The 12,262-nt window shown below is 42.5% G+C and overlaps 1 protein-coding gene across 1 annotated transcript; it reads left to right on the forward strand.

Annotated features, from left to right (window-relative positions):
- On the forward strand, positions 1-6,381 carry amh (anti-Mullerian hormone; the record flags this gene model as incomplete). The annotated part of the gene is made up of 9 exons (XM_080730200.1): positions 1-130; positions 488-814; positions 1,151-1,323; positions 1,961-2,072; positions 2,162-2,248; positions 3,358-3,540; positions 3,967-4,115; positions 4,741-4,834; positions 5,966-6,381. The coding sequence occupies 9 exons, from the start codon at positions 1-3 to the stop codon at positions 6,379-6,381; spliced, it is 1,671 nt and encodes a 556-aa protein (XP_080586326.1).
- Positions 6,382-12,262: the final 5,881 nt, after the last annotated feature.

Here is a 12,262-nt window from a genome sequence, read left to right on the forward strand (position 1 = left end):
ATGCTGCTTGTGTGTGTTTTCTACTTGGGGACACTGGTGCTGTCTAAGAGTGTGGTGGGTGTGCCCCAGAGGGCTGCAGACAGGGACAGCAGGCATGAACTGATGCTGGTGCAAGAACAGCCGACGACAGGTCAGACTTCAGCAGCAATGCTTATTAGCCTATAGGCCTATACCACACACACACACACACACATTGTCCTCTGTGCATGTCGTTTTGTGCATTGTTGGGTGCTATTTATATTTTTTGTGCAGTTCTTTTTAATAGTTTGCATGTATTTATTTTGTTGATAGGTTTGACTAAGACTTAGTATGATTGTCTCAAAGACTATCATGTGATTTTTTGCTCTTATAAATGGCTGATTGAATTCACATTGCAGGCTTAATTTGTGCACAGAATATTGCTTCTAATTATATTCACTTTTGTTCTTTAAAACTGCTATTCATGATCATGAGATATTAAGCAAAAGTGTGATGTGATTATTTCCAGAGATTCCAGACGGTTTTGGAATCAAGACGGCAGATGTCTCCTCCTCATCATCAGACGCCTCGGTGTCGTCTCAACTCCCTGACAACGTGTCATGTTTTGGAAGGTCATGGGGACGTGACGAGGCGCTGGAGGCTCTCCTTGCAGCGGTGCGTGAGAGCAGCGTTGCGTGGGGGAAAGAGAGTGAGCTGGGAAACGACGACCCTCTGACCCGTTTTGGACTCTGCTCAGCCTCTGGTGGTTCACCGGTGGCGGCGATCTTATCAGAACTTGCTAATGAAGCAAAAAGAAAAGAGACAACCCGACTGGATGTTCTGCACCCAACCCAAGGTACGTGAGTGCAGTGTTACCTATTTCTGTTCAGCTCTGGTACATTTCCTGTTTTATTTGTACAGTAATGGAATGTTCCTCAACCCTTTTGGCTTTTTCTTGTCAAAGACTCTGAGTTTAGTATGCGTTAGGCCACAGAGGTCCCCATAACTCTGAGATTTACAGACCGGCAACGGTTTCTAACTATCAATCATTTAGCTGCGGTTCCCCCCGGGAACCCCCACTACAAGGACCCCTGGGGTTCCCGGGACCCCACTTTGAGAGCCACCGCAGTAAATCAACCACAAATGCTACGTGTCATCAGTTGAATGGTGTTTGTGTCTTCTTTTCCATCAGAGCTGTTGGCAGACAGAGAGGAAGAAGCAAGACTGGTGTTCACCCTTGACCTCCTGCCGTCGCCCCTGCTCAGGCTGAAGCCCACATTGGTGTTGGTTTTGGAGCGCACCACCACAGACCTGTCAGCCCTGGGCATCACTTTCAGCAGTGAGTCGCTGGACCCCCCTACACAGGTACAGTAGCCACTGCAATTGTGTGAATATTGTGTTAATAAAATGTATATAGCAGGGTTCCCCAATTAGTTTTCCCCAAGGGCCGAATTATGTCTAGGGTACCAAGCCGAGGGCCACAACATTGCAGGGGCGACGGCGGCGTTCCCGCTACTCCAGCGACTGCGACGGTTCAGATATCGTCAGATTATGTCCAAAACCATTTGTTTTGCATTTATCATTTTAAAAATGATTTAGACTAGTGAAAACAGCCGATCTACAAGCACACAACGCCTCGCATCGTGAGGCGTTGTGTGCTTCTAGATCTGCTGTTTTCACTACTTTTGTGCGATGGCCTTGTATGATTTGCAAAAGAATGTACAAATTTGGAGATACAAAGCTTTCCACCCGACAAAGACGATATACTAGTGTTGTTGCTGCTCTTATACCACCATTATTACTGGGGTTGGTGTGGGCCAGACAGTAGCCCCCCGCGGGCCGCCTATTGGGGAACCCTGGTATATAGGTTACAACAGGTCCACTCTAAATGGGAAATACAGGTACACCATGACTTAAGCTGTTAAATAGAGTCTCAGCATAAAGTCACAACACAGCACTTCATGCGGTCATTCCTGTTGGTGTGTTTTGTTGTGTTCTGCAGACTGCTTGCCTCTCAGAGGGAACCCATTACATCATTTTGACAGGGAAGCCGTCAGAGGGTGCCGGTCCACAGCGATGGAGGTTAACCGTTGAGGCACAATCTCCTGGTGCAGGTATGTGTCCATTTTTGTTGTTTTTTGTTCAAATGGCCTGTAAGGATTTTGTGCACTCCTCTTTGCAAGTGTTTGTTCACTCTTTGCAGGGCAGAAACTACGAGAGATCCTTACTGGTGGAGGCTCAGAAGATGACTTCAGCGTTACTCCACTTCTGCTTTTCTCCTCAGACATCGGCACTGACATCAGGTTGAGTTCAATCTCATATTCCCTTTAAATACCTAAATACATTTCTGGGCTATAATTGCAATAGTTCATTTTTAGACAGGTTTCTCAAAAATGTTTTAAAGCCTGGGTAATATTTAGTTGTGTGCAGGTGTTGCGTACCAAAAATAGCTGACCTACAAGCTCATACTATTATCTCAATGTGAGGTGTTGTAAGCTTATAGATTGCTATTTTCTGTGCGCAAAGTAGCCTATAAATTAGGCTTAACAACTTAAATCCAGCCTGGAAACCAGACGAATCTGCCACAAGTATGTGGGTGACCAATCAATCAGAGCCCACTATTCAAAGCTGGGCATTTTTTGCTCTGACTTTTGAATCTGAAAGCTCCCCTTGGAAATGAATCTTCCACACCAAAGTTCCAGACTAATATCTACACAGTGATATTAGTCTGGCCATGCCAGGCTAACTTAAATCCTCTACGCTGGACCCGAGTTGGCCACCTTTTTCTCCCTACACCAGGGGTCTTCAACGTTTTCAGGCCAAGGACCCTTTAGTTGAGAGAGAGATGAAGCAGGGACCCCCACAACCTTTTCATAGATTCCATATAGTTTCATCGTTTGATAGCACAATCATTGTGTATTTTGGATTCATGTCAATTTGTGTTTTCATATGTTTAACCACTTGAACTGTCAATACTTAATAAAATTTACCTTTCACTCTGTACTTAGTCTGCTCTTTTTCCCCTCTACATCAAACCTCTGCCGAAAATAGCCAATCTACAAGCTCACGACGCCTCACAGCGTGAGGCGTTGTGAGCTTGTAGATCTGCTATTCTTGGCTTCTCAGAATATGGATGCTAGGGTTCAAGTGGTTAATATGAAAAAGGAGAAAAATACTTTCTATCACACAAACATTTAGAGGACCCCCTGTAGTAACTCTGAGGACCCCCTAGGGGTCCCGGACCCCCTGTTGAAGACCCCATGCCCTAAACCAAATCTCTCCATCAAAGATCCGGCCTATACATCGGCTATCTTTGGTTAATGTTCCTCCCAGAATATGGATGCTTCAAGTGGTTAAAGCTTTCTATAATTGTCTATTGCAGTTTTTCCCACCTTCCAGCGTCCGGCCCGGCCTCGTCAGACACCTTCTCCTTCCTGTGTGAGCTGCAGAGGTTCCTGGCTGACGCCCTGCCACAGAGACCACACATGTCAGACCCACCTGTCAGCGCAGTGAAGCTGGACACCTTGCACTCCCTGCCCTCCCTCAGACTGGGGCTGTCCTCCAGCGAGACCCTCCTCGTAGGTAGGGCCTGTCGCCGTCATGACGTTGTTTCACTTGACGATTAATTGTGGCGCAAATAATTGCGATTAACGGTTTGATTGTGTTTTGGGCATTGAGCATTGGGACATAATGTGTACAAATTACATATCTGTTTGCCTTTTAGGCTTTGTAAACCAAAATTGCACCGGACAGATAACATAAATATATAAAGAAATGTAATCATTTTGTACCTTACAAAAAAATATATATATATTTTAAATAGCAGAAATAGACGATCTGTGACCTTGTAGATCAGCTATTTCAGCTGTTTTTGGAAAAAGTTTGAAAATGTATGAACGTTTTTCAACAAAGGAAACTATTATGACGATTCTGCTAAAATGTATTTTGCGAGTATCTAAAATAATTGCATTTCAGACGATTATGTAATAATTGTGACGCTCCTGGCAGGGCTCCTCAACTCCTCGGCCCCAATGCTCTTCTCCTTCACCCTGGGCTCTGACCTTAAGGCGGTGCCGCGGGTGGAGCTGGCCATGTCTGCTGCCTTGCTCCAGGTTCTCCGGCAGCGGCTCGGAGACGCCACGGACCAAATAACACAGGTGACGCTCGGCTCAACCCCCCTTGTACTCGCTGTCAAAGTGTAGATAATACAAATATAACATGACTTTAAGTGAAAGTCGCTCAGTCAAAATTTGTGCTCAAGTTAAAATAATGGAGTACTTTTCTCTATATTTGAAATAGGAGTAGTTCACCCCCAAAATGACTTTTTTTCTATTGATTACTCTCGCGATGGAGACTTGAGTTCAATAATATTTTTTGGTATGTGTCACATTCCTAAGACGATAATTTGATTACAATAAATGTACCCCCATTGATTCCGGATGCATTTGGGTCCCCACCCGGAATCAATTGGGGTACATTTACTATAATCTAATTATTGTCTTAGGAATGCGACAAATAGAAAAAAATATTATTGAACTCATGTCTCTATGGCGTGAGTAATCAATAGAAAAAAGTCATGTTGGGGGTGAACTACTCCTTTAATTGATTAAATCATAATGTACTTTTTCCCTTCCTAGAAATGTAGTGGAGTCAGTCAAAAGTATACAATATTTGTCTTTGAAATGCAGTGCAGTGAAAGTCATAAGTATAGTCTATCCAAAAATACTCAATAAACATAAGTACAGCACTCACTCAAGTAAATGTACTTCTACTGTCCACCAGGTGATGAAGGAGAAGGAGGTGGGTCCCGTGGTCATGCAGAAACTGCACAAGCTCAAAGCACTGAGTGGCTTTCCTGCAGAGGGATCAGCGACAGGTGAGCTGTTGTAGGGATTCTGGCACGATTGAAGAATAAGACTTCAGCCATTTATACCTGAACGCAAATTTGTGTCACTTTAGTATTTGAACCACTTGTCTTTAACCATTATTTTATGCTGTAACTATTAAAAAATAGCAGATATACAAGATCATTGCGTGGCTACCGATCTTGTAGATCTGCTATTTTTATAAAATCTTGAAAAATGTGTTCAAGTCTTTGAATATTTTTGACCCAATTCTATAAATGTCTTCTAAATCAGTGGTTCTCAAACTTTTTCATGTCAAGGACCCCCAAAATTGCATGTATTTGGCCGCAGACCCCCATCTCAAAATATGTTGTTCTAGGAACCACCCAGAAGGATTTAAAAAAAAATAGCAGATCTACAAGCTTGCAGCGTGGCACTCGGTGCCACGCTGTGAGCTTGTATATCTGCTATTTTTCAATAGTTAAAGCATTAAACAGTTCTAAGCCTAAATGGGTTAAAGGAGTTCTAATTTTCAATCTACTGTACCTTCATATAATTGGTCCTCACTAATGCTCATTAGGTATTCATGTCGACTAGCTCTGTGTCTCAGAGGAGGGCTGTGTGCAATAGCCGCCTACAGTATCAGTGTACAACTGTACATCTGTGGGCAGGTTTGGTCGTCTAAACCTGTCTACCAATGATGTCACTGGTAGGAAGCTATCTGAACTGTCCACTGCCCTCCTTTGAGACACAAAGTGAATATACAGAAATGGAGGTACGTTACATGCAGGAAATCACTGTAATCTTGAATTGTACTGTTTGACCCCAGGAAGAACTAAAATAAAAAAATCACACTCGTGTGAACTGAGCGGTGGTGTGTGTGTGTGTGTGTGTGTGTGTGTGTGTGTGTGTGTGTGTGTGTGTGTGTGTGTGTGTGTGTGTGTGTGTGTGTGTGTGCAACAGCGCCCCTCCCTTAACAAGTGTGGTCAGAAAAGGTTACTGCAGGCTACAGACAGACAGACAGACAGACAGACAGACACGGAGACAGACAGACAGACAGACAGACAGACCCACACACACGGCCACGTATAGGAGCGTTGTGACCACCGCTCAAAAAATCATGATCATGCAATTAACAGTGAACTGTGTTGACTGTGTTCCAGGAGAGAGCCAGTACCGCGCTTTTCTCCTGCTGAAGGCCGTGCAGACAGCCGTGGGCTTGTGTGAGGTGGAGAGAGGGCTGCGGGCGGCCAGGTCAGGCCAGGATGACCCGGGGAGATCCGGGCCGTGCAGGCTGCACAGCCTGACCGTGTCCCTGGAGAAGTTCGTCCTTTCCCCCGACACCTACGACATCAAGAACTGCTACGGGGTCTGCGCCGTCCCCCTGCCCAACACCAACAACCACGCCGTCATCCTCAACTCCCAGATCGAAGCTGGCAGAAACGTGGGCCGCTCGCTGTGCTGCGTCCCTGTGGCGTACGAGGAGCTCCAAGTGGTGGACCTCGACCCGCAAGAGACGAGCGTTTCAGAAGTCCTCATTCAGAAACACATGGTGGCAACAAGGTGCGGATGTCGCTAATCGCAGGGGTTCTCAAACCTTTTTTAGGCCGTGCCGGCGTGCCCCCCAAATAAACATATTTGAACTGGCCTGGGGACCCCCACCTGACAAGCACTTGGAATTGTAGGTATTACATTTAATGTGACTCGGTTCCACAGATAAATATTGTGAAAATAGCAGATCTATATGCTCGCAACGCGAGCATGTAGATCGGCTATTTTCACAATGTTCGCCTCTTGCTTACTTAAAGGAGCTATAGTCAACTTTTTCATTGTAGGGCCGACACTTTGTTTACATCCTAGTCTATAGACTAGAATGTAAACAAAGTGTTGGTCTGACAATGGCCAAAATGATTATTTTATCATTATTTTACGCTTTTTGTGGTCATTTTTGAATAGAAACACATATATGAAGCTTATTTTTTTATAAAATATTTTCGAAACATTGTTTTTATTTTAGCATCCGTTTTTCAAGAAAAAGTTGACTATAGCTCCTTTAATATTTGACAGTTTGGCCAGTTTGGTATCTTGAAAGTCCTTAAATTGTCACTTAATAAATGTGCAGATAACCTGTATACACTTGTACTAGTCTCTGTGTTGGTTTGTTTACCGTTGAGCTAATCATCTGGGGACCCCACAAAATAATTTGGGGACCCCACAAAATAATATGGGGACCCCACTTGGGGTCCCGACCCCAAGATTGAGAACCACTGCGCTAATGGGTAGTGGTGGACTGGACAAAGAGCATCTACTTGCGTACTGTACTTTGGTAGATTATTTCTTTGAGTATCTGTGCTTTACTAGAGTGTTTGTATTGTTTGGATACTTACTGTACTGTATATATAGGAGTATACTCAAGTACTAGGGTTGAGTCATTTTGTCCACCACTGCTAATGGATTTTTGATTATTGTCCTTTTTTGTTTTTCACTTTGCTGTTTGACTCCCAGCAACTAATACATTTTAACCACTTAAACCCACTTTGTTGTACATAAATGAAAATAGATGATCTCACAAGGTGCTTGACAGCCTGTAGATGTGAGCTTTTTGCGGACTATTTGCTTATTTCTTGCCAAACGTCTCCCTATTATGACATGCCCAGAATAAGTGGTTAAATCGTTTAAATAATGTTTGAATTATGTTGTTTAGTTTAGTCTCTCTCTCTTCTGTATGATGATGGCTTGTGAAACACAGGCGCTGATAGAAATGCATGTTTTAACTTTTTTTTTATTTTTTTTATGTTTTTTAAATTAAATTTTCTTGCAAATACGTAACCAATAATAAATAATTATGTGCACAGCACAATATTGAGCTTTTAGTTCAAACCTTTGTGTTAAACAAAAACAACATTTATATCCTAGGTCTATTATAATAGGCCCAGAATACAATTCTGGTAAATAGCTATATGCTACAGTATGGCTTCTGTTCTGTGATAAGTATGTCATTGTACTATTTTCCCGTGTGTTAAGGTTTGTTTTAACCAAACTCTTCTTTGGAAATTGCCATCATGGAATAATGCTTTAATACATATAAATCTAGACATAGGTGAAAGCAGATACTTTGATTGCATTTGTGTATTGGATTTGGATAAAGTACTTATTATTCAGAGGATTATATATTTTTGAAAATAAACATGTTTTATTTGATACAATGTCAAGCCTGTTTAAATATTAGCCTATATTACTTCTATCTTATGTACAGTATTAGACATTTCCTGTAGGATCAGTCAAGTCAATATAAACAGACATTCTTTATTCTCTAATCTCTAGAGTCTACACATAATTGCTAAACCTATTGTTTCAGTTGTTGATATTAGACACAAAGCACAATGACACAATTGTTTGTACTGTACGATCACTCTTGCTATTGATGTTGGTTATAATTAATTCCTGCCAAATGTTCACTTTTGTCTTACAAGCACTATTAAAGAAAATCAAGCTTTGCTTTTGGGTCTCAGAATTCCCTTTCCAGTTCCAATAGGTCTTTTCCTTCTTCTTATGGCTCCAACTTCTTCAGCTCCCCACCAACCCACAACACTATCCCACACTGAGGAGGAGCTCTGTTGTCAGATAAGAACAAAAAAGAACAAAACACAGGCTCTGGTTTACAGAAACATTTGCAGTGGTTCTTAATTTATACTCCAACGCACAACGGTGTTGCCTGGCGACTGGAACTGAATTTCAAGCTGCTTGAAGATCGGTTCTAACTTGCAAGCGACAACGTTGCACTATGGAATATAAATGTTGGCATTACTTTAGAAAGGTGTAGAGTTAGAGAATGTAAAAGATGTATCTTCATGAATACATTGATTGGATACACTTGGATCTCTTGTTTACAATTGAAGCTCAACAACATTTCATACACAGTCAAATCCTTAGTGTGCATTTATCCATTTGTAACTCTCAGACTGTACAAATATAACCACATTTATTTACATGTATACACCCTAGTGGTTAAATTACCACAGAGGATTTTACAGTGTACTGTGATTGGGAATGGCTCCATGGACAGAGCATGCAACCATCCTGAGACTATTTCAGTTTTGTACGCTGTCAGAAACAGTACCTTTGTTATAGCTCCATCTTGTATACTTCCAATGAAGGACCTTACTTCCGAGTCTGTCTCCTCGACGAAGGAATCCAGGGCAGCTAACATACAACATTGAAAATGAATGAAGGGAGGCTTGTTAGGTGAGTGGGGCATAAAGAAAGTATGGCTATTGCCATAATGGTTTAGTGAAATGTTAAAAATCACACTTGCTTGTAATGGAAAGTAAACACACCACTTTTGCATCTACATTGGAGAATGCAACATACAGATTATTTGGTATTCTATAGAGGATTATAAAGTGTGTGCTGTTTTCTCTGTCCGGTTGATGGTTTTCATATACTCACTGTTAAACTCATTGACCCCAGAGCTCACAAGCACTATGACCATGGCCAGTACTATGCAACGGTTCAATGTAAACCCCTTCCATGGGTTTGGGACTTCACTCAAACTTTCGATGGACAAAATCCGCTCGTAAGACACTGAGAATGGGACAGAGAATCCTTAGCTGCATGGCAAATGACACAACATGTAATTATCATTGAATTCAATATAGGATATCCAGACTTACTTGTGCTGGTTTCAGAAGGTTTTGTGTAGACTTTCCTTTTCTTAGCTCCTATAGGGCGGGGGTGTACATTAAAAGAAGAATCCAAAATCAGGTTGTACTGCACATTTAGACAAAGTATATTTTACTGTATTTCTTTTTTTGTATGAACACAGTTGAAGGCTTTGAAGTCTGTAAACAAGTAGGCCTACTGCTTGCATGATCGGCCTGGCAGAATGTATGTCACAGACCAATATAACGTAGCCTAAAATAGGAACCTACACCCCCTCCAGAGCTGGAAAACACATCAATGCCTCTCACAATACATTCCAAAGTACAGTATACGTACCCCTCTGTGTAAAGTCAATGCTCTTATCTCTGTATGTCTCTTCTGCACAGTATTTGAACTTCCACAGTTGTGTTTTCCGGTAGAGCTGAGGGTGGGTGCTGCTGTGCTAGTAGTGGTGGTCTCTGATCTAGGGAAGGGAGAGTCTCATACACACCCTGCTTCATATCCCCTTGCTTCTTAAGTTGACTGACAGGGACAGATGAGTGCTGTTGAGAAGAAACCATTCACTGTGTGAACACAAGGGCAGATAGATTAGTGCAGTGGTTCTCAACCTGTGGGTCGGGACCCCCAGGGGGGTCCCCAAATTATTGTGGGGGGTCCCCAGACGATTATTATAGGTCACTCAGAGTGCTATTTGGGCTCTGTGGTCTAATGCAGTGGGGTCCAGGGACCCTCAGGGTTCCTTACTTTAATGAACATTCAGTAGGCCGCCTATGATCTCAACCAGCTTGAAGTTCATTTCCAGTCCCACATAAAAAACATGAGGGTGTTCCAAATGGATCGACTGGGTCTCTTACAGGTCTGTAACTGTCAGAGTTATTATGGGGTGAGGGTAGCCTTGGGTCAAGAAGACTATCATAGATGATTTTAATGGGCTAAATCTCAGATCAAATGCCTGGTTACGTTGTGTAGTACCTGCATTTACATCTGAGGGAGGCAAAAAAAGCCTCTCCTTTTTTGGCCCCTGGTCATGGAATGACCTTCAGTCCAGACTCAAATTGGCTGTGTTAATTCCTTTGAGAAGTTTTAAGAGAATCACTCTAGACAGATCTACAAACGCTTGCACTTGTTCAGACCTGTAATTAATTTGCTCTGTGATCTCTTCCTTTGGGTACATTGGGCACACTGTGCGTGTACTGCTACCTGTGAATTGCAAACTAGTTTATTATTTAGTGTACATTTTGTATTTTTGGAGTTCTTAGGTATCTGTTTGTGTATCATGGATGTTCTATTTTTGTTGTGATGTCTTGTATGTAAGCAAGGATTGTGTAATTTTTTATGTCTGCCTCTTGGCCAGGTCACACTCGAAAAAGAGATCATGTCTTAATGTGTTTTTATCTGGTTAAATAAAGGTTAAATAAAAATGTATTTTATGGAGTCTGACTTTCAAAATCGATAAAATACATCTATGATAGTCTTGATAGATGCCAGACGTAGCAGGAGGAGGACGCCAGTACCCATCAACATCCAGGGGGAAGAGGTGGAGAGTGTGGACTCGTATAAGTTCCTAGGCGTCCATGTAAACATAAATCCTGGACTGGAGAGACAATACAGAGGCTGTCTACAAAAATCACACCCGTGTGAAGTGGAGCTGTGTGTGTGTGTGTGTGTGTGTGTGTGTGTGTGTGTGTGTGTGTGTGTGTGTGTGTGTGTGTGTGTGTGTGCGTGTGTGTGTGTGTGTGTGTGGATCATGTGTACCGATTTTTGTGACATTTGAAGAAAATATGTAGGAAAAGGAGCAAAAAGTGTGTTTTGGAGAAAATTCAAGATGGCGGAAAATCTATCATGGCGCAAATGGGCGTGGCCTATATGGGGAGATGCGTCATGACCCAAGGAATCCAGGGAAAAAATATTTTTAATTTTCCGACCTACGGTTCAAGAGTTACAGGCCAAAACGTAAAGTGGGGTGTTATGGCGCCACCATGCGGCCAAATGACACAATTATTTTTTATTTAATCCTTGAAATCATTATGAACCTCCTCTCCAAGTCTTGAAACTCTAGCCCCTATGGTTTGCGAGAGACAAATAATTGAATGTGAGTTTTTGCGATTCCCATTATAAGTCAATGGGGAAAATTAATTCACTAATAAATTAATATCAATTAAACTATAGAACCTTTCTCTTAGAAAAGTAATAGCCCACGATTCCCGAGTAAGCCGGTCGATTTGACATATGGCGCGAGTGTGTGGTGGCAAAACTGTGGGACTAGTGGCGTGCCGAAGTTTAGGAAGTTCAGGCTACATACAGACACACACACACACAGACAGACAGACAGACAGACACACAGACAGACCCACACGGCCACGTATAGGGAGCCTGTGCTTCACACAGCTCCAAAAAAGGGACAGAGCAGACTACCTCCTGAGGAGGCTCAAGTCCTTTAATGTGCGCAGCCGGCTACTGTACATGTTTTACTAGCCTGTGTTAGCCAGCATTCTGCTCAGGGTGTTTGGTGTCCAGCAGAGAGTGATGTTGCTTTTCTATCATGCTGTGATCGAGAGTATTTTCCGTTATACAATTTGTGTGTGGTATGGTAATTTGACTGTGAGGTCAAAAGCACAGATTAATAGACTAGCTCGGATTGCATTGAGGGTGATGGGTGTGAGGGAGCACCCCACTCTTCAAGCAATATTTGAGGAAAGTGTAGTTAAGAAAGCTAAGAGAATAATTGCTGACCCATCTCATGTTCTGCATTCAGAATACGAACTGCTACCCTCGGGTAGACGTTATAGAGTCCCAGT

Source organism: Nannobrachium achirus (assembly GCF_963921795.1).
Source record: "Nannobrachium achirus genome assembly, chromosome: 1".
NCBI lineage: Eukaryota > Metazoa > Chordata > Actinopteri > Myctophiformes > Myctophidae > Nannobrachium > Nannobrachium achirus.